This window comes from Myodes glareolus, chromosome 17 (genome assembly GCF_982192425.1).
Source record: "Myodes glareolus chromosome 17, mMyoGla1.1, whole genome shotgun sequence".
In the NCBI taxonomy this organism is placed as follows: domain Eukaryota; kingdom Metazoa; phylum Chordata; class Mammalia; order Rodentia; family Cricetidae; genus Myodes; species Myodes glareolus.
The window spans coordinates 47,907,537-47,933,569 of record NC_142042.1 but is presented as its reverse complement, the minus strand read 5'-3'; the positions used below and the strand labels follow the sequence as shown (position 1 = coordinate 47,933,569).

Genomic DNA, 26,033 nt, shown 5'->3' with positions numbered 1-26,033 from the left:
AGTTCAAAAGTTAAGAACAGTAGACAAATTCTTTGAAAAGTAGTCTTTCAAAACTGACACAAGTAAAAATTTGGTAAAGGCACACACATACAATGTGTGTGCTCTATATAATATATATGCATATATATATTCTAATGAACTTACATTAATTATAACTAAAGACTTCTTTGTGAAGGATACTCTATCCTCAATGGTTAATTCAAATCACAATAGAACAATTAAGTTACACAAATACTTTCAGGATAAAATGAAAGAGTCACACTCATAAGATTAACATAATTTTTATATGAAAACTGGGCAAAAATGTTGCAAAAGAGTCATGTTATAGGAAAGACTTTATAGACAGGAAACAAGCAAACCAAGTGCTCAGCAGACAAAATCCATTAGCACTCAGAATAGGGCATCATGACCAAGTGGAGTTCATTTTAGAAAGACAGCTGGTTTAACATCAGACAAAGAGTGAATATAATTCATTACATTAATAGAATAATGGAGAAAGAAGCCGGGTATGGTAGTGCATACTTTTAATCCCAGCAGTCGGGAAGCAGAGGCAGCCTCTGTGAGGCTAACGTGGTATGTGGTCTACAGAGTGAATTTCAGGACAGTCAGGGATATTACACAGAGAGACTGTCTCAAAAACAAAAACAAAAAGAGTAAAAGAGAAAGAAAAGTAATAATGAAGTAGCAGATGATGAAGTACAATGTTTCCTCAAAAGGAAATTACCACTGAGGTAGGATGCGTGAGTGCAGAGCACTGTCTCTATTCGATCCTCACCTCTACAAAATGAAGAAAAACAGAACATCTAAAGGTCTGCTGGTAGAACAGAAAACACAGAGCTGCATGGATCTCATTAAGGATGTGACTAAATAGCTCACAATGAACACAATGCTCGAAGACGAAGGGTGAGCACGTTTCCCCAGCATGAGGGGGACAGGGAAGCTCACTTTTAGCAGCCATGTCCTCAGGTCCTGGAGATTAGCCAGAGCCAGGAGGTATTAACTAGTAAGAAAAATAGTTTCAAGTCTATGAAAATTAAGCTGGGCAAAGCCAGACTTAATTTTCTTTATTTACTATTTATATTATTATACAAAGTATTATTAAAAAATCCAATCTTGTTGGGTGGTGGTGGCTTATGCCTTTAATCCCAGCATTCAGGAGGCAGAGGCAGGAGGATCTCTGTGAGTTCAAGGCCAGCCTGGTCTACAAGAATGAATTCCAAGGACTGGAGAGATGGCTCAGTGGTTAAGAGCACTGGCTGCTCTTCCAGAGGTCCTGAGTTCAATTCCCAGCAACCATATGGTGGCTTACAACCATCTGTAATGAGATCTGGCACCCTCCTCTGGCCTGCAGGCACACATGGAGGCAGAATGTTGTATATATAATAAATAAATAAATCTAAAAAAAAAAACAGTGAATTCCAAGACAGCCAGGGCTACTCTGAGAAACCCTGTCTCAAAAAACAAAACAAACAAACAAAATCTAATCTTTAAACTAAGTATTAGGATTAAGAAAAGTTGATTACAGGGTCATTGGACCCATAGTAAAAATTTTAAAAATCACCTATATTTTATATGCTAACAAAATAGAATTTTAAAACTAATGCTATTTATAAAAAAACAAAAAGAAAATGTGCACTAACATTAGAGGAAAATAACACGGGAATGTGTACACGTGAACAACCAGCTAGCACACATTATGATCTGTGCACTCACTTATGTACTATATGCTTCAACACCAAAAACCTCAACTATCCAGGCTGGCAGAGTGGCACAGGACTTTAATCTCAGTACTTGGGAGCATGGTGTGAGAAGTTCTTATGTCTATGTGTTGCTTTTATTGGTTAATGAATAAATCTATTTCAGCCAATGGCTTAGTAGAGTAGAGCTAGGTGGGGAAAACTAAACTGAATGCTGGGAGAAAGAAGGCGGAGTCAGTGAGAAGCTATGTAGCCCCACCCGGGATAGAAGCCTCTACTGGAGCCTGCAGAAACTTTGCCAGTAGGCCACGACCGCATGGTGATGCACAGATTAATGGAGATGGGTTGTCTACAAACCAGCAAGGGCAACATAGTGAGATTCTTACAAAACAAAACAAAACCCCTCATCTATGTGCTGATGAAAATAACTAAATGGCCTTTAAAAACTAAATTTTAATGGCAGTAGCACAGATAAAAATGTTGCTAATTTTAAAAAAAAATGAGGTAACAGGCACACAGGCACTTCTCTATCTCTCTCTGTGTAAGAATAGCCCCAAATAGAAAGTTACCAGTAACTTTCAGCCTTTTCCTTTCAACTTTGTTTAATTTGCCTTTGCAGGGCTGACAGGACAGCTGAGTGGGTAAAAGCATTTGCTGTGCAAGTCTGACAACTGGAGTTTGATTCCTGGAACCATGTAAAGGTGGGAGAGAAATCAACTCCCAAAAGTTGTGACCACTACATCATACACACATCACACACACCACACACACATCACACCACACACATACATCACACACTACACACACTACACACACCACATACACACATCACATCACACACACACACACCATACACTATATACACACACACCCCAGACACGCATCACACACACCAAACACATATCACATACACATCACACAGACATACACACCACACACATTATATACACTACACATATACACCACACACGCAACACCCCACACATGCATACATATCACACACAGACACATATTACACTTTACACACATACACACGCATACACACCACACACACATTACACATGCACACACACACAAAATTATGAAGTGACCTGTGCAGCACACAGCTGCAGTCCTAGCACCTGAGCGATGGAGCAGGAGCGCCTGTTCAATCCATAGCTGATGGGCTCAGCTATGTGGTGAGTTTGCCATCAACCTGAGTTCAGCCTCATGAGACTTTGTCTTTAAAGTCAAACTGCACCTTTGCTATCATCTTACCTTCCCCTCTGTAGCTTTCTTTGTTGATGAAATTTCCTTCATAAGTTTTGGAATTTCCCTGGCAGATGTGAGAAAAATTTCTAAGTTAGTTCTTTACAAAACTATTTTAAAGTTATAAAATATACTTTAATAATTTAGTACCTAAAAACTACAGAACAAGTTAGAACAGGCTCACGTACTCCAACACGAGCGCGATGTGCCGGTGTCGGACCCGGACCCAGAGGTCGTCGTCCTCCTCGAGAACCGCCTCCTTGTCCTTCCCGTCGGTTCTGTATCTAAATAGGGGGGAGAACATTTTTGGAATCTCTTCCTCAGAAAGGAGAAAAACCATTTTTCTAAACAACAATACTGAAAAGTAGACTCAGTCTGCTACTTAAGGGGGTCAAAACCTAAAGCAGATTAGAACCCTTCTATTAGAAATTTAGGAAAAACATTTTTCGTCTCAAATGTTAGGTTTATAGTCTTGGCAGAATGCCATCTTACAAAGCAAAAATTCAACATCCCACAGTGAGCTTTAAGAACAGAAGCAGCTAGGTGGACTGGCACTTGGAAGGCAGAGTTAGAAGGACTGGAGTCAAGGTCACCCCAACAACAGTGTTCAGGGCCAGCCGGGGTCACAGGAGACCCAGTCTCAGGTACAAAGACTACAAAGACCAATCAAGCAGCAAAGCTGAATATACAAGCAGCTGTGTCTTTAATCACTGAAAATGATCTTGATAAGCTAGAGATCCACAGTGCAGCCCCACACGTCTGTCAAGAGCCATTGTGCTAGTTAGCCTGCTGAGAGTGTTTGGTGTAAAATCACAAACACATCATCTGCAGCTTTACTCCCAACCAAGCCGAAAATGAGGAAAAACTAATATGGCTGTAAAAATATTGTGACAGCTTTACGAAGTTCTACTGGAGTTAAGTAGCAATTCAGGAGGTTCACGGGACCATGATATTGGCTTTTTAAACTGAGTTCCTCAATGTAATCTCCCTTTTTAATGCAGATACCCTTTTTCCTTGTGGAGGTAGAAAAGACTCAGCTGTCCCTGGGAATGTCAATTTCCTCGGGCAGATAGGGACTACACAGCATTTTCTTAGTTCTGAACTGCGAACAATACATGTTGATTTCTGTTATATGAATATAGTAGTTTCTATAACCCCAAAATTATAGGCTTCATTTACAAAACAATGTGGTCTAAGAAACCCAAAGATAAATGGCCGTGTTTAATTACAAGGATAACCTAAGTTCTTTGTTATGCAAAATACTGTGTGTATTTATGTAGTACCTTTGCCATTTAAGTGGCTTACAGGCAAACCAGTAGCGTGAGGGCCACACTCCAAGACACAACAGTCCATTAGAGCACATTACAGGTGTCACGATGGGAAAGACAGTCTGAGTAAGCAGAAAATTGCTGGTTCCAGCAAAACTTGTGATGGAGACCAGGCAGGGTGGCACATGCCTTTAATTCCTGCACTTGGGAGACAGAGGCACTTGGACCTCTGAGAGTTCAAGGCGACCAGCCAGGAGCACATAGTGAGACCTTGGGAGGATGTGATGGAGATTAGCAGGGAGGGGAGTCCCTCTGCAGTGTGTTCAACATAGGGGTGAAGAGCAGGCAATCAAATCAAACTAAAAAAGTTCTGAATGAAGTAAGGCACACTGACCTGACTCTTACTAATATTCTCTTTCTCCCCTGAGTGGGGAAAAGCTGACCGGGCGGGGCCCGAAGACAGAAGCAGAGCATGAGAGGTCAGACAGCGAGGGAGAGGTGAGTGTGGCTAACACATGAGCTTCAGGCTGAGTCTGGTGTCATAAGCAAGCTGGAAAATTGAGGCTTTAAAATGTTAATTATGAAGATTTACTATTGAATTGAGTGTTTTTGAACTTGATTGGCCATGACTGAAATTTGGGCCTGAGGAAGTAACTATGAGATAGGAGCTGCATTTGCTATGGGGAGCACTGTACACTTTCAAAGGGGCTACCAACAACTCAGGTGTGGACACACACACTGAAGATGCTCACGAGCCATTACAAATGAAGATATTCACTAGGGAGTTGGTGTGAATCTGAAGTTAAAGCAGAAGGCTCGCCAGTGACAGACAAACCTTGAGACTAACTGTGCTTCCAAAAGTATATAAACAGAGTCCACAAACTGAGCACTAGAACACTCCAACCCTAGGAAGCAGGGGTTGAGAAGAACCAGTGAGACCAGACTTTTGGATTTAGCGACAGAGGGTAGAGTTTCTGGGCTGGCCCGGTGGATGAAAATACTCACAGTAGAAACACGACAGGCTGAATCTTGGGGTTCAACCACTGGGACCCACGAAGGAAGGAGAGAACCACTCTGCATAACTGTCCTCAGAACTCCACATGCATGCTGAGGCACGTATGTACTTGTGTGTGTGTGTGTGCTCGCACACACACACACACACACAGAGCAAATACTACAATACTATTTTCAATAAGAAGCCATGTCCCATGTAAAGACCAACGGAGCATGGAGAGTTTATACTCCCACATCAGTCTTCTCTCTGAACTTCTGGGGCTTGGAGAAAGAGGGTATAGCTGTCTTTGTGAAAACTAACTGCCTTCCTTCCCCCAAGCAATTAAATCTGCCTTCCTTTGTCAGCAAATCTGGAGAGAGCACATTTTAATACTAGGTCAGTACTGTCTAAACTTTTGGCAAGTCTTGAACAAAATTCTCTACTGTCTGATACCAGATACTTTTCAAATCTACTGCACAGTGCAGCTTGGAGACCTATAGGGTAACAGGGGTGTGGAGAACGGCTGTTGATTTCCTGGCTAATATTGATACAAACAAGATAGGAAAAAAAATCAGGATTTAACAGGAATGCAAATAAAAACACAATAGAAAATACTCAATTTAAGACAAATTGCAAAGTATCATAATTATCAAAAGTCGCATTATTTTAATAAAACTACTAATAATTATTTTTATGGTCCAATGGATTTAATGTATGGCCCCATATATACTAGGCAAGTGCTCTACAACTAAGTCCTCTTTTTATTCATTTATTTAAAGGAAGAACAATTTTTTTTTTGAGTTAGGGGCCTACTACACTGCCCAGGTTAGCCTTGAACTTGTGACTCTCCTGCATAAACCTCCTTAAGCTACCCAAACAGATGGATTATAGGTCTGAACTACTGGATCCAGCTCCACTAAATTAATATAAACAAATTTTCATAAAATTAATACTTATTTTTACTGTTGTGTTCAAGTAGTAAATCTGTCTGGCTTTAAACCTGCCATGCTCTCCAGGCTGGCATCAAATTCATGATTTTTCTGCTAAGTGTTTGCAAATGCTGGAAACATCCAGCAAATCTTGTCTGAAAAATTAGTGCTTGGATTTAGAGATCATGGTATCATAAAGCACAGTGTGTTTGTATACGTGTAAATTAAGTGATGAGAAGTAAAATGGCTTCTTGAGAAAAGCTGTCTCATGTCACTCACTTGTCCTAATATCCTTGCTTAGAGATTACATCAGTAACTATGGAAACAGTAAAACTGTGCCCATTCTCAGCAGCGTTATACTGGGTTTTGGGTGTCTTAAAATAAATTACATCGACAAACACCTTCGGGTATATGATTTAGAATTAACACAGCCTAATCATTTTCAATATAACACATATGAAATATAATAACAGGAAGCTGGAGAGATGACTCAGCAGTTAAGAGCACTGGCTGCTCTCCCAGAGGTCCTGGGCTCAATTCCCAGCACCCACATGACAGCTCACCATTGTCTGTAACTCCAGATACAGGGATCCGACAACCTCACACAGACATGCATGTAGGTGAAACATCAAGTACATAAAATAAAAATAAATTAAAAAAGAAACATGATAATAATGGGCCTAACATCACTCTGAAGGAGTGAAAACCCCTAGCGACTTGTTGAACAGCACCTCTACTGCAGAACAGATAAGGAGGCAAATCCACTTAAAGCTCTGAAGCAAGCTGCACATTAGCTCACAAAGTGAACACCTTGTCAGGTTAGTTACAGGAGAGGGAGAGAGAGGTCTCTGCAGGCTGCAGGTCTTTCAGGTTCCATTAGATAGTCTGTCTACAAGCCCTTTAAAGCCCTTCAGTTTATACTTGCTTGTATGTATCATTCTCAATTGGTAGTAGATCATATGCCATTGCCTGAAAGGTCAGTTCATGCAGGACAGTGGACACAGGATCAAAGCCACGGTCAATTATTAAGAGCTGGGAATGAGTTTTACCCTAGAATAACAAGATAAAAGTATCTTAAGAAATTTTAGTATCTTTATGTGAACACATTTTTAATATTTAAAACTTTTAATAATAATCTTGGTATTTAATAAAAGATTAATTCTGTCCCTCAACAAAAACACACAATAAAACAAAACAAATGAATGCCCTAAGATGTGAAATTATATTAAAACAAACAAAAGCATGGGTGCATAGTAGGGAAAACAAGGCTATGCAACTAACATTTTCATAATCAGATTGAGGCTATATACATCAATTTAAGACTCCCTAATTTTCTTTGAAGAAGTAACATCTACCTTTCCCTAAATATTCCTTCTTCCTCTTCTCTTTTTCTAGGACAGGATCTCACTATGTAGCTAAGCCAGGCTAGCTTTGGACTCACCATCCTTCCTCAGTCCTACCCCCCACCCCGTGCTGCGCCCACATACACACACTGCTACAATACCTGCGCCCACAGACACACACTGCTACAATACCTGCACCTACAGACACACACTGCTACAATACCTGCGCCCACAGACACACACTGCTACAATACTTGCGCCTACAGACACACACTGCTACAATACCTGCGCCCACAGACACACACTACTACAGACACACACTACTACAGACACACACTGCTACAATACCTGCGCCCACAGACACACACTACTACAGACACACACTACTACAGACACACACTACTACAATGCCTGCGCCCACAGACACACACTGCTACAATACCTGCGCCTACAGACACACACTACTACAGACACACACTGCTACAATACCTGCGCCCACAGACACACACTACTACAGACACACACTACTACAGACACACACTACTACAATACCTGCGCCCACAGACACACACTACTACAGACACACACTACTACAGACACACACTACTACAATACCTGCGCCTACAGACACACACTACTACAGACACACACTACTACAGACACACACTACTACAATACCTGCACCTACAGACACACACTACTACAATACCTGCGCCTACAGACACACACTACTACAGACACACACTACTACAATACCTGCGCCCACAGACACACACTACTACAGACACACACTACTACAGACACACACTGCTACAATACCTGCGCCCACAGACACACACTACTACAGACACACACTGCTACAATACCTGCGCCCACAGACACACACTACTACAATACCTGCGCCTACAGACACACACTACTACAGACACACACTACTACAGACACACACTGCTACAATACCTGCGCCTACAGACACATACAATACCTGGCCAAAGTTAGCTTCTCGTCCATTCAGGTCTACAAATAATAAGGCTGACAAACTGTGAACAGCAGCTAGTACTTGAGTTCATGTGTTACATGTTTGCTCGTCAAGAAAGGCCTGTCTTATTTCAGAGACACTACCTCACAGTTCTAATGGCGCCCCTTGAGACAGACATCATATCCACAAGACAAAGAGGCCATTAAAGTTCAGCGTTAAATCAGCTCTTTTCCAATGCTTGTACTTTGACTATTATGCTATTTTAAGAGTAGAGATTACATTAGCCAGACAGTGGTGGTGCACACCTTTAATTCCAGCACTTGGGAGGCAGAGGCAGGTGGATCTCTGTGAGTTCAAGGCCAGTCTGGCCTACAGAGTGAGTTCCAGGGCAGCCAGGACTACACAGAGAAATCCTGTCTTGAAAAAACAAAGCAAAAACAAAACAAAAAAGTAGAGATTATATTAACGACAACCAAGACTATAAGTCATAATAAAAAAAAACCCTGTTAATATTAATTCAAAAACACCAACAGCAAACAGTGGGCGAGGAGCAGTATTTGTAAATTCCACTGCTAATGTTTGAAACTTCTCCAGTTCTTTCTTTGGAGAGGGTGAGGGGGTGTGGTAGTGAGAACCAAACCCAGACATGCTAGGCAAGTGCTCTACCACTAAGCTATTATTCACTTCTGATTTTGAGCTTGCTTTGTAGGCTGGCCCTGAACTTTGATCTTCCTTAGTCTCCAGAGTAACTAGGATTATAGCCCTGTAGTACCAATCCTGGTTTATACTCTACTCTTAGAAGTAGCTAACTCTTTAGCTTATTAGTCAAAGACATAAGTAAGAGATAACTAACTACAATTCAGACAACATTTCCTATGTATTTGTACAGAACAAACAGGTAAATCATGTAGCTAGACTTAAAAAGACATCTGAATTACCACCTCTCCTGATAAAGGTGAAGCAGTGAGGTACAGTGAGAAAGAGAATACTTTGGAACCAAATATGGAGTTGAGTTCAGCTGCGATCGGTTTCTTGTTGTATGACCTCGGTTAAGTTTCTCAACCTTTCTTATGTTAGTATTCACTTGATAAAAATTATATCAAATGGCAGGACCTCTCCCTTGGGAGACTGTTGTGAAGATTAAATTTACTTATCATGGAACACAACATACATGAGCCGAGAGTCTGTAGAAACACACAAATGAAAAGGCAATCCTGGGCATTTATAGAAATATTTGAAAGACCAGGGTATTACTTGGCTTGAAGAATTAGGAAAGGTTTCAAAACAAGGTAAGCCTCATAGGTGCTTTAATAAAGGAAGGGGCCACACGAAGGATGTACAACTCTCCAGGAGAGAGAATAAAAGGAGAGGGAGGGAGCGAGTGAGCACCTGCCTTTTTCCCACTGAACCTCTATGGGACTAAAGAGACATCTACTATACTTCCCTGCCTTAACAAACACTTTACTCACTGCCTACTATGGGTATTAAGCCACTGCACCTTTGTGGAATCCCAGCTTTCACGAGACCTCTAAGCCCAAAGTCACTAACTTTTCAAGAGACCAGCATAATTTCTAAATTGACATCTTTCATTCATGTTGAACACTGAATTTTATCCTTCTATGTCTCCACCCCAAGAACTCTGTTACTCTTGCAATAAGGTATTATTATCTTTATTATGTTCTAGTCATTCTTGAAGCTCGGACTCTTCCTGCAGGATACCTTCTAAGCCACATTTAGAGTAAGATAAGTCCTAGCCTGTGTTGCCATTGTATTCTGTGCATTCCTCTCAAGCCGCCCACTGCACAGCACGGCCAATCAGTGTCCTTGACCTTCTCCTCTACTGACCAGGGTAGTTCCTGCCTGTACGCTCCAGCTATTGTGATGTGGCTTCCCAGCCTCTGACACCACTTGTCCGTCTCCTTCCTCAAGCTCTTCGTCCTCTAGCCACGCCTACAAGCTGGCAATCCCCAGGTTCCAACTTTAGGCTTTGATTACATTACATTATTTTTAGCAGACAATAACAAAGGTTGCTATTTATTCCTCTTACATGTACAAATTACTTAGATGTTACCTCATCTAATTTTCATACCAACCAAGCAAGGCACACATTATCTCATTCACTTCAGAGATGAGAAACAACTCAAGACTGCAGAGCTAGTGATAGCAGGTACCCCAACCTTTATTAAATATTAACTCAGTGGAAGGCATTATTCTAAAGACTTCATACAATTAACTCATTTAATCCTTTCATTAGCTTAAAAATAGGCATTATTAGTTCCGCTTTATAGAGACAAAAATTTAGCTCAAAGATGCCTTAATTAAAGTAATTATTCATTAAATGGCAGAGCCAAGATGTGGACACACTGCTGACTTCAAAGCCTCCAGCCTCCCTCAAGACAGAACTGTCAAACTACACGATCTACTAAAGTTTCCACTAAGGACTCTCAAGTCAGAACTTAAGATCCATCTTAGTGATCCCCAAATCAATACTAGGAAATTGACGAGCACAGGCTGCTTTGGTTAGGAGCAGCAGCGTTTCCGCGGAGCCACTGTTGTTTACCTTTATCAGGCCCTTCTCGTCCATCTTGTAGTACTCTTCAAGTTTTTTCTCAACCATTTGTGCAAGCTTACTGGCATTATCTAGAGGCTTACTAGAAATGGAAAAAAAAAACATTCTAGCAATTATCTTTCAGGACATACTTTACAATATTATAAAGGTAAATTCTAAAAGAAGACTTTACAACTTTGTTTATAAAATGCAAACATTTACAAACATAGAAAACTATCAAACATGTCACATGTTATAACCTTAGCATGTGCTTCAGATATTTTAATATGAAGAAATAAAATATTAAATATAAAGTTGCCATTCCTGTATCCCTCCCTCTATCACTACACTGGATTCTATATATTCATTCCCCTAAAAGTGGAGGGACACCGAAATCATTCTCAGTTTCCTAGCATTATAAACGACACAGAAACAAACCTGTCTGGCACATTTCTCCACGTACACATTTCTCTAGGTGCACTGCATATGAAGGTAAGAATCCTGGGCCTTAGGGTACGTGCATTCTAAACGTTACCAAACTGCTTTCCAAAAGCCGGGCGATGGTGGCGCACGCCTTTAATCCCAGCACTTGGAAGGCAAAGGCAGGCAGATTTCTATGAGTTCGAGACCAGCCTGGTCTACGAGAGTTAGTTCCAGGACAGGCCCCAAAAGCTACAGAGAAACACTGTCTCAAAAAACAAACAACAACAACAAATCAAAAAACAAAACAAAACAAAAAACCAAAATAAATAATAAGTTAAAAAAAAAAACAAAAAAACTCAAATTGCTTTCCAAATGAAGTGACAATTCCCCCCCAGCAGCACGTGTCATTTCCTCACATTCTTCCACACTTCTTTTACTGTTTTCTAAAACAGCTACAGATTAAAACCTTGTATGCTCTGTGGGTGGAGACATGGCTCAGTGGTTTAACTGCTCTTAGAGGGAGCCTGGTTTTTGTTCCTAGAGCCCACATGAGGCAGCTAATTGCCTCTAACTCCAGTTCCTCTTCCGGCCGCTAGGGCAGCTGTGCACATGTAGTGCACATAAATTCATGCAGGCACAAACACATTCACATAAACAAAAGTAAATAAATATTTAATAATAAAAATGCAAGAATGGTAGCATCATACTTTAAATTGTAACTTCATGATTAGTGGTATTAGTATATTTTCTAAACCTACAAAAAAAATGTTGGAAGATGCTCTTCAGCTAGCACACTAACCTGCAAAATGGGGAAGGGCTCTCACATGAGGCTTTTAAAGTGATTTTAAAAATAAAGGCACAAAGAGGGATTTTTATATTTTTGCTGAAAATGTTTTTTTTTTAAAAAGTCATTTTATTTTAGAATTTACCTTAAAAGTTTCTATAGCAAAAAGGAGTATTCTGTTAAAGAACAGGCAGAATTTGTGTATTTATGATATATGTGTGTGTGTGTGTGTGTGCGCGCGTGTCTGTGGAGGCCAGAGGGGACAGGGTCTCTCACTGCACCTGGAACCCACCCTCTCAGCTAGACTGGCGTAGGAGACATGTGAGCAGCCTCTGTGTGACTGCTGGGATCTGAACTCGGGCCCTCGTGCTTGCACAACCAGTATTTTACCAATTGAGCCGTCTCCCTGCCCCAAAATTTTTAAAGCTAATCAAAGCATATCTGTAAACAAACTACTAGATTATAAATGGCTTATGTTCACTCACTTTTCTGAGTCTAACCAACCATCAACAGTAGAAGCTTAAAAGACACTAAACTCCAGCAAGAGGCAAACCGCTTAGCTCGGTTCCACTAAACCCAGATTATAATTAGCATATTACTTACAGTTTTCGTAATTCCCAAGGTAAAAAAGTTTGTTTGGTGATATCTGAGTTAAAGAGATTTATTATACTGCTCTACTAATTAACAGTAGATTTTACTGTTTTCTACATTTGTTTATTTGTGTTTTCTACATTTGTTTATTTGTGGACTCTAGCATGGACTAGTGCAGGCAGAGAGGTCAGAGGACAGCTTGTGATCATCATTCCCTTCTTCCACCAGGGAGGCCCTGTGGCTCAAACTCAGAGTATCAGACCTTGGTAGCAAGCCCTTTACCTGCTGAGTCATCTTGCCAGCTACCAACAGCGGATTTTAAAATACCTACATTAAGAGTGATGAAGCATGCAGTAATGCATAAATGTGCAATTAAACAGTTTGCCAGTCAACTGGACAGATGCCACTGCTGAGACACAGAACCTGCTCAGGAAGTCAATGGCACACTTGCTACCTGCAGCAGCGGAGTGGAGGCACCGCCTTTCTTAGGAATTCACGGGTGAATGCCTTTCATTCCAGCAACCCCATGAGAAGGCCACTGCCATCATTCCCATTTTATAACTAGACATTCTCAGACCAGATTAAACACAGCCAGCAGCTGAGCCAGATTATAACCCAAGTGACTGACAGCACACACAGAGGTGTCTCTTAGAAAGTAACATTGAACCAAACACTATGAAACAGACAAATCCTATGACCTCACCTATAGCAGTTCAAAATCAGGCAAAACTAAGCTGCATGTCAAAGGTGAGCAGTAGTTTGCTCTGGGGAGGGAGAGGGAAGGTGGCCAGGAGGGGGGGTGAGACTGTGGGATACTGCAGAGTTGTTCTTCACATGAGGGTCAAGCGGACTGTTCATACTGCAATGAACTCACAAACCTGATACAGAAAAGGAATGCACTTTACACTAAACTTGTTTTTATAAAGAAAAAGTAAATAAAGCTATGTAGTATAAAAGTTGAACTTCGCCTCTTTTAAAAAATTCTAAAATTTATTTAAAATGCCCACTGGGATCAAATACTAAAAATGTTTCGGTACTGTAACAAGTGTTCAGATAACATAGCCATTTAAATTTGGTGTAAATGTAATGATAGATTATTAAATGCCAAGATTACAGTCAATAAAACAACCCTTGAAGCAGTCCTTAAACTGATCAAACAAACAAAACTTTCTATAAGTAAACGAAAACAAACAAGTTCTGAGGTTCAGTTACGGAAGCTGTGAGTTACTCTGTGATCTAAACTCTCGATTTTCTTTACGCAGAGCCTGGAGACCATACAAGGGAGCTCTCCTCTGCAAAGCGACACAAAAAGCAGAGCTACGGTGCTTTAGGCCTCATCATAAACGAACAACGCGCACACTCCGTGCCTTACCTCTTATACCTCACTCCAGGGTTCTCATCTAGAGTGGCACACACCGTCACTATCTGCTCAGCCATTGCCTCCATGACCGCTTCCTTCCGGCTGGCGTTACTAGGGTCTGGACTGTAACAGTAATAGAACGCGTCTGGTACGTCAAGAGTATAAACCTAAGGAAGGTCAGAAAAGTCAGACTGTCAGTCTAGAGCCTTGACTGCAGATTCCAAAGAAAACAGACTGTGGCTGGGATGTGGGCGGACGAGCCTCGCAGGCCGACTCCTGACAGCTGCTGTATCTTACTCGGCTCTCACCGCCTCAGCACTACCCTTCACCTCGGCCGTCTTCCCCCATTTACTCTGCCTCACGCCTTCAATTTTTGTTTCAAACACAGATTGTACTGACTGCGTTACAACCTGTGCAACAGAAAAAGGAGTCTGAAGTAGGAAGTATCAAACTGAAAATATCTAATGCTTGGCAGAAAGAAAATTAAGAAATCTTAACCTAGTTTAGAATAATCCAAAAACTTCTTTAATTGTTTAGCTCAGAATCACATCCTTAAAAGATTTTCTTCCCCAAATCCTAAGTCACTGTGAAAGATAAGACTTAACATAAATACAATGAGATCTCAGATGCATTGATTCATTCAGCTATCAAAGAACCAGGCTAGCAGCCCATTAGAGTGTTATTTGAAGGATGGGCAGAGAGGAGTTGAGAGTTCGGTTTGGCTTTTCAAAAATAGTGACAGTAATCCCTCTCAGATAAGGCATTGGGTGTAGGAACGGATAGGAAACAAATATAGGTTATGTAACAAGTTATGAAGAAACTTCCTTGCCTTTCCTTTCTTACTCTCTGAACATTAGCAGCAGCCTGACCACAGACTGGAGCTCAGCTGTGCCAACCCAGGGTCTCTGCTCTCAAAGGCTCAGCTGCTGTGTTAATCACCAACCAACAAGTACCCTGCACATGGACTGTCACCGCACAGCACACGATCCCACTGTAGCACGTACTGGGATTTGTCAGAAATGTTACTATCCCATATCTGTGCCTAAGAGACTGCTCCCCATGGCAGCTGCTCCTAACCTTTGGGGGTGAGGGGGTTGAATGACCCTTTCACAAGGGTTGCCTACAACCACTGGAAAACACAGGTATTTAGATTACTTTTCATAACAGCAGCAAAATTACACTTACGTGACAAAAATAATGTTATGGTTGTGGTTACCACAATGAGAAGAACTGTATTAAAGGGTTGCAGCATTAGGGAGATTGAGAACCACTGCCCTATAGGAACGGACTTCCCACCCACTGATGTCTTGACTATGGAATGTTAGTAGAACAGACACGTATCATGCAAGAAGCTCTAAGAACCACTCGTGTGTGTGTGTGTGTGTGTGTGTGTGTGTGTGTGTGTGTGTGTACAAGAGTGTGATGGGGTAGGGAGGGTTAAATAGCTTAGTGGTGGAACGCTTGTCTGGCATGTTCAAGGCCCTGGACTTGATCCCCAATACCTACCAAAACACAAACAAATCCCCCACACCAAAAATGACCATCAAGAGTAACAAAAGCAATTGTTTGGCTCCAACTTTTTTGTTGTTGCTGTTGCTTGTTGCTGGGTTTTTTTGTTTTGTTTTGTTTTGTTGTTGTTGTCTTTTTCGAGACAGGGTTTCTCTGTAGCTTTGGAGCCTGCCCTGGAACTAGCTCTTGTAGACTAGGTTGGCCTCGAACTCACAGAGATCTGCTTGCCTCTGCCTCCCGAGTGCTGGGATTAAAAGCATGCGCTACCACCGCCTGGTGGCTCCATCATTTTTTTCTTTTCCTGGTTATATCTCCATTGTTTTTTTCAGCTTAGGTCCCAGAATACAGAAGATGTTAAGTAAAACCCCAGCCAATCACAATGACTTCACAGTGACGCCCAAGACTCCATTTTTCCTTAAAGACTTCAGGATTGGGCCAAAGCTTCCTCATCCATACTACTATCTCGAAGATGCTGGAGCCTCCTGCAGTCTATACTTGCGGCCAGCTTACGGAAAGACCTATCTACTATACCCACACTTCTTGTGACCCAGATTCCTGCTGTCCCCACCTATTTCTGCTTCTGCATTTCTGCATTCAGGTCATTCTTACCTCTTAATTGCTACCATGTAAAACTGTATTCATTTCTCAGATGTCTCCCTAGTCTCCTAGTAAATACTCCTTTTGTGGCTGACTGTGACATGTGTCCTCAACAAACAGACCTCCCTTACTTTACAGTGACGACTCCAGGTCACTGGGAAGCACAGTTATACAAGCCCATCGAAGACATTTTCAGCTTCGTCCTGGGACTAAATTTTAGCGAATACAGTATAAATGAAGGTTCTTATTTTATTCTGTCTCTCTACTTATTATATACCCTCTGTTATCCTGCTACCTCAAATAAGAATATAATAATTTCATAGTCATCTGGCTCATGAAGGGAATACCTAAAAGAATAGGCTCCTGACCATTCTGTAGGCTGTGTAAGTGTTATAAAGCCCATTTCCTGACTTTTTATACAGAAAGAAGTACATTTTCACACTGTTTTGGCTACTGAAAGCTTTATTTTCCTACTTTACTCAGTTGAACCTAATCCTAACTGATACAAGTTTTGAATACTTTGTACCTCTGTCATTGTACCACTGAGACTAAACTAGCTATCACACTCATCACTTCACAGCCTTGAATCTAGCCATCTCTAGTTGGGACAGTCTCACTTGTGGAACTATTGCCTCTGCCTCCCCGGTGCTGGTATCTTAGGCATGCGCTATGACACCTGCCCTGAAATAACATTATGATTACATCTCAGATGAGCCTCTGCTCCTAGCTTAGAGCACTTAGCAGTACGTCATATGTATTTCCAATATGTTTTTAGTCTCATCAGAATTTTTCCATAGCAATTAAACTTATTAGGTAAAGTCAGGCACGGTACTGGGCATTTTTAATCCTACTACTTATCAGGTACAATCAGACACTACCTCAAAATAATTTTTGTAAGTAAATTCTCATAAGATATATATCAAGGAAGTAAATTAGGAGAGAAAACATGGAAAAAATACAAAAAGAGGACCTTAACGATCATATTTCATAGACTGGTAGTAAACCTCCTCAAGGGACTTCTTTCTATACACAGATATTTTCTGCCATAAGCCATCAACTTAGTCATGTTGCTATAAAATTCCTTCCTGCAAACACAGCAACCATAGGATTTGAAAGAATTCTGGGGCTAAAACTATTTATTATCTTTTGTGAAGTAATATCTGGAAATACCTACAGCATTTTCTAGACTACTGTTTATAGCACACATGACTTCAGGAAGCCTAGTTTCATCCTACACTAAACTTATATATTGTATTAAAGGATGAATTTTAAGAAAACTTAAATAGAATCTTAAAATCTGGACTATAGTGTTTGTCATACTAGCAAAGCTGAAAAGAGGAACGCTGTATCTAGGATCTTTCTATTCCCAAATGCTGACCTGGTAGTTCCAAAGATCTCCAAATATTTTTCTATATAATCTAAAATCTAAACAGAAAACTGAGTAGAACACCTGTCTATTCACTGGTTGTGTAACTTGGGGTAAGTTTTTAACCTCTTAAATTTCCAGCCTTTAAAATGGGTATAGAAGCCAGGCATGGCAATACACGCCTTTAATCCCAGCACTCAGGAGGCAGAGGTAAGTGACTGACTATGAGTTCCTGGCCATCCTGGTCTACAGAGTGAGTTCCAGGACAGCTTTGGATACATAGTGAGGCCTTATCTTAAAAAAAAACAAAAACAAAAACAACAACAACAACAACAACAACAAAACCCACGAGACAAAACATGGGAATAGAAGTGTCTACAGAACTGGTGAAAAGCTGAAATTACTAAATTTATGTAAAGCAATCAAGAAAATGATCTGACAGAGTAAATACTCTATTGGTGACTACTATTATCATCATTACCATCATTAACCAAGCTCATTAACTGTGTCAAATATAAAACAAATGAACAGCCTTTATTTCACAGTTATATGGTATCAAATATTTATCTAAAACTTTTGTTTAAGTATCATAAAGGATTACAAAAGCTAAAGAAAAATCTCTGAATTTCATAATCTAATGACATGGCATGTGGTACCAGATAAGAAATTTAAGCCCCTCTTTTCATTATTAATGTTGTATTCCAATTTTTGTTCATATTTCTTCATTTATTTGTACATTAGGCACAACATTTACCAACACCAAATAAATACATCAAACATTCTCAGATAACAACTTAGCAACAAGCTTATAAAACTAATTCTGAAAATCCATTATGAGCAAAGATTAAAAAATAAAAATTCCCAGTACCTGAGACTCATGTGGAATAAAGGAAATGTTTATTTCTTTACATCTTCTTATTGACTTGGAGCAAGATGCCTTAATCTTGTTAAAGAGGCTGTCAGGGCAAACTGGGGGGGAAGCACAAGTCCATAAACCTTTTGAGTAAATCATCCTAACATGCAATCATATTCTTATGCATAGCAGCTGGATTTTACAGAGCAGACTACCCTGCAGACAGACAGTCAATACAAGGCACGACACAGACGGGAGTAATAGGCTTTTTTTGTTGTTGTCTTTCACGACAAGATTTCTCTGTGTCGCCCTGGCTGTCCTGGAACTTGCTCTGCAGACCAGGCTGGCCTCGAACTCAGAAATCATCCTGCCCCTGCCTCCCGAGTGTTGGGATTAAAGGTGTGCGCATGCACCACCCGGCTTCAGACCATTTACATACAGTTACATAACAGAATATAAAACATAAATGTCTCGGGACTTCTGTCCTCTCTTCCACTTTCCATGTATATGTGTGTGTGTGTGTGTGTGTGTGTATACATACATACACACAATGGGAAAAATATGGTAGATTTTTTCTCCCATAAAATATGCCAAACAAATATTTTCTTTGGTACCTTCCAACAGGCTGCTTTCTGATAACTGGAATTTTGGTTAAGATTCCTAATGCTCATCCACCTTAACTACAAAGCAGAGACTCTAAGGCTAACAGGACGTTGAACAATGAGGTAAGGCACTTACAGTCAGTGAAGTACAGATACGCGGCTTTATATTTGTTCTCAGACTTACTTCCAAAATCTCTCAAGAAACAATCTACAGACTTAAAGAGAAATGAGATATTAACACATATTTTATTAAATACTGATTTCAATATGCTAGCTTTGAAGTAACCAAGTTTATCTCAATAAAATAACCCATGACTGGCTAAAAGTCTAACCTACGAATGGATTTTTAAAGCTAAACATTTCTCCAGTCAGTGTCAGCTAAGACCACAGAATAAGGTCACACGTGGGAAGGTAACATGAATACATGGATGGTGTTATGGGCAAAGAGGCTGTCTAGGACACATACAACAGATGGTAAGATTATTGGATGACAACAGATCAAGGAACTGAGAAGCCAAGGTACTGGCAGTACCATCTGACAGTGAGATCACCAGACTAATCACTGAGGAAGTGTTGAAAAACTCAAACTGTTGAGACCACGAGTGTGGTAGGCACCTCAAAGAGGAAGGGAACAGGTGATGGGGCTGGCAGGAGAGAGAGAAGCAGGGCTGGAGAGATTGCCCTTGTAGAGCACCTGAGTAGAGAGAGCTCCCAGCTGTCCTTGCCCCCAGTGTCGGGGTATTTGATGCCTTTTTCTGGATCTGCAGGCACCCATGAACACATGTGGTATGTAGACACACAAGCGCGCAAAACATACATGATGTAAAATAAAAGTAAATTTAAAAAATATATTTATTTTGCACCCTGAAGGGAGTTTCTCATCCCTCCTCACCACCTCCCTTCTGCCCCATCCCCAATCCACTTCTCCTTCCTGTCTGTTCAGAAAAGGTCAGGCCTCGCATTGGTATCAACAAAACATGGCATATCAAGTTGCAGTAAGACTAAGCACCTCCCCTTGTGTTAAGGCTGGGGAAGGTGTATTACCTAATACTGGTAATACCCAGTATTAGTAGGGTCCCAAAAGCCAGCAAAGGAGTCAGAGACAGCCCCTAATCCCACTGTTAGACTTGTTTATCGCTCCTTGAAAATTATAGACCAACAGGAGCTTTGTGAACCACAAATTCTGCAAAGAAACTACCATTTTGTCATTAAATTCTTTAAAAAAATGATAATGATTTGAATGGGAAAATGAAAACAAGTTAATGCTCTCTCCCTTCCATCTGACGCTTCTTCTCTTGCAAAACTACATCTCTGTAACACTACACAGATCTAAGTCTCTAATGATTAACTTTTCCTTTTGCCTTACAGGTATCCATTTTGATCTCAGAGACCACTAATTCAAATTTCTGGAGAGGACCCTTTCCTTCTGTCAGCTGTTTCAGCCGGCAGTCCTCCTCTGGGCTCCAGCAGCTGCGTGGGCCTCTCCACGCTGTGCTACTTTTCTGTTCATGACGGCAAACTCCTCAAGCACTGATGTCCCCAGCTGGATGTTCTCTTCATCTCGCTGGACATCCTCTCTGTGGCAGCTGGACCTCCTCAGGTGTGTGGCTTTATGTTTTCCCTTATCAGTCACATGGGAATTAGGCTCAACTCTGGGACAATCCTAAAAACAGCCACTTCCTTAGGAGTAGGAAGGCAAAACAGTTTTCCTTCCCAAGGGCAAACCACCAAAGCCAAATACACAAACTTCTAAGGCCCTCCTGGCACCAGCTGACCTCCCTTAGCCTCTTCTCCAGCCAACCTCCTGGAATTTGTCTATGACTCTCACCTGGGAACCCTGACCCTGGTCTCTGGCTCTCCCAGCCCCGGGGAAGCAAATTCCACAATCTTCACAGTGTTCCCAAAGACTCCGAGGCCTTGCTCACTTGCCCAGAGGCCTCAAGGGCTTGCAGGCCACCCATTCAAGGTGAGCAGAGATGCTGAGTTGGTTGTGGGTCATGTCAGGTACTGCCTTCTCTAAACTGCTACTTTACTGAATATGTAATTGTGCATTCTTTTGTCACTGAACATTAAAAATGAATTTCCAAGTAATTAAATTCATATAAATCTTATTTTTAATGACCACATGGTCTTTTATACTACAATTTATCAATTCTCAGAATTTAATCAATTTATTTCTATCATCTTAATTTAACTATTTATTCCTTACTGAATATTTAAAAAATATTTTAAAAAACTTCTTGAAAATGGTGAACCCAGTTTCTTATACAGATAGTCTTACTATCAGTACAAGAGTACATGTTAAGAGCCGGGTGGTGGTGTTACACGTCTTTAATCCCAGTACTCAGAAGGCAGACGGATCTCTGTGAGTTCGAGTCCAGCCTGGCCTACAAGAGCTAGTTCCAGGACAGGTTCCAAAGCTACAGAGGAAACCCTGTCTCAAAAAACCGAAAGAGTATATGTTGTTTTGGTTCATTTATTTAGCTAGAATAACTAAGAGTGTGTGAGAGAGTGCAGGAGCACACACACAGTCCTTTTGACAATTCGCTAGGGGCAAAGCAGTATGCTTTTCTTTTTCTTTTCTAAGGCAGGGTCTTACTGTGTAGCCCTGGCTGGCCCAGAACCTGCTATATAGACGCTATATAGACCAGGTAGGCCTCAAATTCAGAGATCCATCTCCTCCTGCATTCTAAGATCTGGAATTAAAGGCATTATCTACATGCTCAGTGAAACACGGTGTTTTTAGGTTGTATTTTTTTCCAGTCATAATTTTTTTCTTGTTGTACTATACTACTTCATGGATAAACTATAAAATATTATTTTAAAAAACCCACTGTGTTCCTAGCAGCCAATCTGCAGATGTATTTTTTTGTGCATTGTTTTTCTGTTTGCTCACTTCCCTAATATCTATGAGTTAGAAGTGAAAAAGGGTGCTGGAAAAACGCCCTCTCAGACATTATAGAGAGCTGAGCGTGGTGGCTTAGGCTGTAATCCTAGCATTTAGGAGGTTGAACCAGGAGTCTATGAGTTTGAGACCAGCCTGAAGTCACTTTAGGCCGGTCTAAAACACATAGTGAGAACTTGTCTCAAAAAAAAAAAAAAACCCAAACAAGAAGATATCGCATGGAAAAAATAAGAATCTAATTCTATACTTTAAGTTTGGCTCAGGAAGCAAGTCAAGTCATATTTGTCAAAAGAAAACTGAAAAAATTTCTTTGCCATAAAACATATAGATCTCTATATAAACATGTATACTATAGGAAAATCAGTAAGATAAAGACATTGCTCAAGGATGGGGAGGTGGCTCAAGAGGCTAAGACTGCTTACAGTTCTTCATGAGGACCCAGCACCACAGGGGAGGGAGGGGCTTACAATGGCCTGTAACTCCAGTTCCAGGATCTGATGTCCTTTTCTGGCTTTCATGGGCACCAAGCACATGCATGATGCACATATGCACATGTAGGCAAAACACTCATACACATAAAATATTGATAGATACATCTTTTTAAAATTATCTTTTAAAAGACTTATTTGTCTACATTTCCATCTCTTCCAAAATTAAGGGTCAATAAGGAGCTATGTGAATCTCAAATGCTGTAAAGAAACTACCATTTTATAGCATTAATTCATCTTTTATATGATAGGAGAAAGGAAATCTTATACATTTCTACTAGGAGGAATACAAATAAAACGTAATACAGAAAAACTTTCATAAATAAAGCAGTTAATAGGAATAATCCTCTAATAAGGCATACTTAATACTTAGTGAAGAATCTGATTATTGTTTGTGTGTCACTATGAAGGGTTGGGGGTCTGGAGAGGTGCTCAGCAGTCACGCTCGCCTGAAGTTCCCCTTACAGGGATCTAATACTCTCTTCTGACCTCCATGGGTACCTGCACACGTGTGCACACGTAAGAAAGCAGAAACACTACCATACATACAAAATAAAAATCAATTAAGAAAGCCTTAAGTTCAAGATTTACAGAGTCTTGCACATGTGAACGCACACCCCAGCCCAAAACCTCCCTCTCAGGACTGAAAATACTCACTTTTGATGTTGGAGAGATGAAATAAAGAGCCTTCATTTGTCTGACAGGTTCACGGTTCTTATAAATATTCTCTACAACTGATAACAACAAAAAAGTCATTTGATAGAACCAAAGTTTAAAATATTTTAAAATAAACTTTATTGTATTTTACATTTATAATAATAATAAAGAAACACATTTTTATATATTGGACCTTTTCCATGAATAAATCCTTTAAAAAAATAAAAGGTAGGGGGCTGGAGAGATGGCTCAGAGGTTAAGAGCATTGCCTGTTCTTCCAAAGGTCCTGAGTTCAATTCCCAGCAACCACATGGTGGCTCACAACCATCTGTAATGGAGTCTGGTGCCCTCTTCTGGCCACCAGGCATACACACAGACAGAATACTGTATACATAATAAATAAAATAAATATTTAAAAAAAAATAAAAGGTATCTTCTTTTTTGAGACCATCTGTAGGATCGTGTCAGCACCGAGAGACAGAGTAGACCTTTTACAGCTGGGCACTAGAGTACTGAGCAAACATCAGTGTGCCAGAAGAAACAAGAAATGCATCAAAAAGTAAAATAATTCTTGTCTCAGTGTGATGGCTCAGAAGTAAAGGAACCTACTGCTAAGGCTGATGTCCTACATTGGTCCCCAGGATCCTCTCCCACAGGAGACAGGAAGAACTGACACCAGCAGGTGGTCCTGTGATCGATCTCTCTCTCTCTCTCTCTCTCTTTCTCTCTCTCTCTCTCTCTCTCTCTCTCTGTCTCTCTCTCTCGGTGGTCCTGTGATCTCTCTCTCTCTCTCTCTCTCCCTCCTTCCCTCTCTCCTACTAACATTGGATGGACAATTAGAAACAACAGTGTATAAAAGAATCAAAGCCCCACACTGCGCATTAGCTCTGCAGTTCCACAGTACTCTACATGTTTATCAAATGGGTCTCGCTCTAGTTTCTACCAGAGCAGCCTCTAGGAATTTAAACAAGTTACCCGGCTTCATTAATTCTCGGGGCCAGGGAGATGACTCAGCAAGTAAAGGCACGTACTGATGTCCTAAGTTCAGTCCCCAGAACTCCATGGTCAACAGAAAGAACTGACTCTTGAATATTGTCCTGTGACCGCCACACAAACACACACACACACACACACACTCGACAAAATGTGACGAAATTTAAAAATAAAATTTTTTTCTTTTTTAAAAAAACATGCTATTGTAATAGCAAATGCAAACTGAATATGCAATAGGTAACCAATCACTTTATTCATAAGTATTAAAACATAAATATTATATATTCAGGATTTCTGAGGAATACTGGACCGACCTCCACGTCTCACAACGGAGGACCGACAAGTCTGTTATGGCTAGAGCTCTAAGAATGAAAACAGCATCCTTGGAAGGAGTATCTCTAGCCAAAAGCCTTCCCTCTCGGAAGCCGAAGTCTTCACGAGCAGGGCACACTCACCAGCCACCCCCTCCTCTAGAAGGTCTGTCATCTTGCAGCAGGACGACAGGAGCCGGGTGGTGAACCCGTCCAGGAGCGCTATCTTAAAACAGAGCGGGAGAGCGTAAGCTGCTGCTGTCAGGGATGAACAATTGACAAACAGGATTCTACAATTCCTCTTCAACTGCATAATTTGGTGGTTTACTTTCTCAATACACATACATATAAATATTACATACAAGTAAGGAAATAGAAATATTTCTATTTCGAAGCAGCACTTGTTGATTTTATATATATCTAATATTAACATCAAATTTTCCAAAAATGCAATTGTCATTTACAGAATTATTGCCAAGAAGTACTGTTCAGACACTTAGTATCTGTGACTACAGTATGATGTATTACCATCCCCAGCCTCTGGACAAGGACACAGAGAAATGTTGGGCGACTTGTCCAAGGTGCCACAGCTTAGAGGCAATGAAGTCTGAAAGTAACATTCTAGGCCTATGACCTTATGGAAACACCCTGAGTACAATATTCTGAAGCCCGCCCTCCACCAGAGCAAATTACACAACTCCTACCTTCCATTCGCCTTCTTTCCGGCAGTCATCGAACACTGTTGTTTTTATCTCTGTTAAGAAAAAAAAAGGGTTAGTAACCTACAGCAACAATTAGAAAGTAGGACTGTGTTAAAGGTTCAAAACAGCCGAGAACAACTGCAACCCGGAATGTGTGGAGGAGCTTCATAAACACTGCATAGTAAGTTCTAAGTAAAAATACAACATAGTCAACACCTAACCTACACATTTAAACTGTAATATATTCTCAAACATGTGCATGAACATGTCCAGAAAACAGTTCTGAAACTATTATCTGACTTAGGTTTTCCTTCTTTCTTAAGTCTTAAGAAAAAAATAACCCATAGGAAGACCCTTCACTGTTCAAGGCTAAACTATATCTGACAGGTAAACCTGCAGACGCGTTTTTCATCCTCACTTACTTTCCTGCTAAAGAACACGTGCAGGCTGGGGCTGGGAAAACGGCTCGGTGGTTAAGAACGCCTGGCTGAAGAGGACCTGGGTTGGGTGGCAGCATCCACATCAGAAAGATCATAATCACCTGTAACTTCGGTTTCAGGGCATCAGACGTCTTTCAAGGACGACCTTGAATCAATTCCCCTCCAGACTCTACCTCCCAAATGTTTGGATTATAGGTATGCACCACCATGCCTCTTAATTTGTTGAAACTTTCCTATTTTTTTTAAAGATTTATTTGTACGTCGGCGTTTGTTTTGCCTTCATCTACATCTGTGTGACACTGCTGGATCTCCTGGAACTGGAGTTACAGACAGCTGTGAGCTGCTGTGTGGGTGCTAGGAATCGAACCTGGGGCCTCTGGAAGAGCAGCCAGTGCTCTTCATCACTGAGCTATCTCTCCGGGCCCCTAAACTTTTCTATTTTTAAGT

At 40.7% G+C, this 26,033-nt stretch overlaps 1 protein-coding gene across 1 annotated transcript in view; it reads right to left on the bottom strand.

Annotated features, from left to right (window-relative positions):
* Positions 1-26,033, bottom strand: part of Stxbp3 (syntaxin binding protein 3) — a 49,200-nt gene that overhangs the window by 12,469 nt on the left and 10,698 nt on the right. Inside the window, exons 2-11 of the mRNA XM_048443532.3 lie at positions 25,150-25,199; positions 24,590-24,671; positions 23,142-23,218; positions 19,228-19,306; positions 18,505-18,605; positions 14,177-14,331; positions 11,019-11,109; positions 7,062-7,186; positions 3,134-3,229; positions 2,955-3,012 (exon numbers count right to left, since the gene is read on the bottom strand). Coding sequence (XP_048299489.2) covers positions 2,955-3,012; positions 3,134-3,229; positions 7,062-7,186; positions 11,019-11,109; positions 14,177-14,331; positions 18,505-18,605; positions 19,228-19,306; positions 23,142-23,218; positions 24,590-24,671; positions 25,150-25,199 — 914 coding nt within the window. The remainder of the gene's footprint in view (positions 1-2,954; positions 3,013-3,133; positions 3,230-7,061; positions 7,187-11,018; positions 11,110-14,176; positions 14,332-18,504; positions 18,606-19,227; positions 19,307-23,141; positions 23,219-24,589; positions 24,672-25,149; positions 25,200-26,033) is intronic.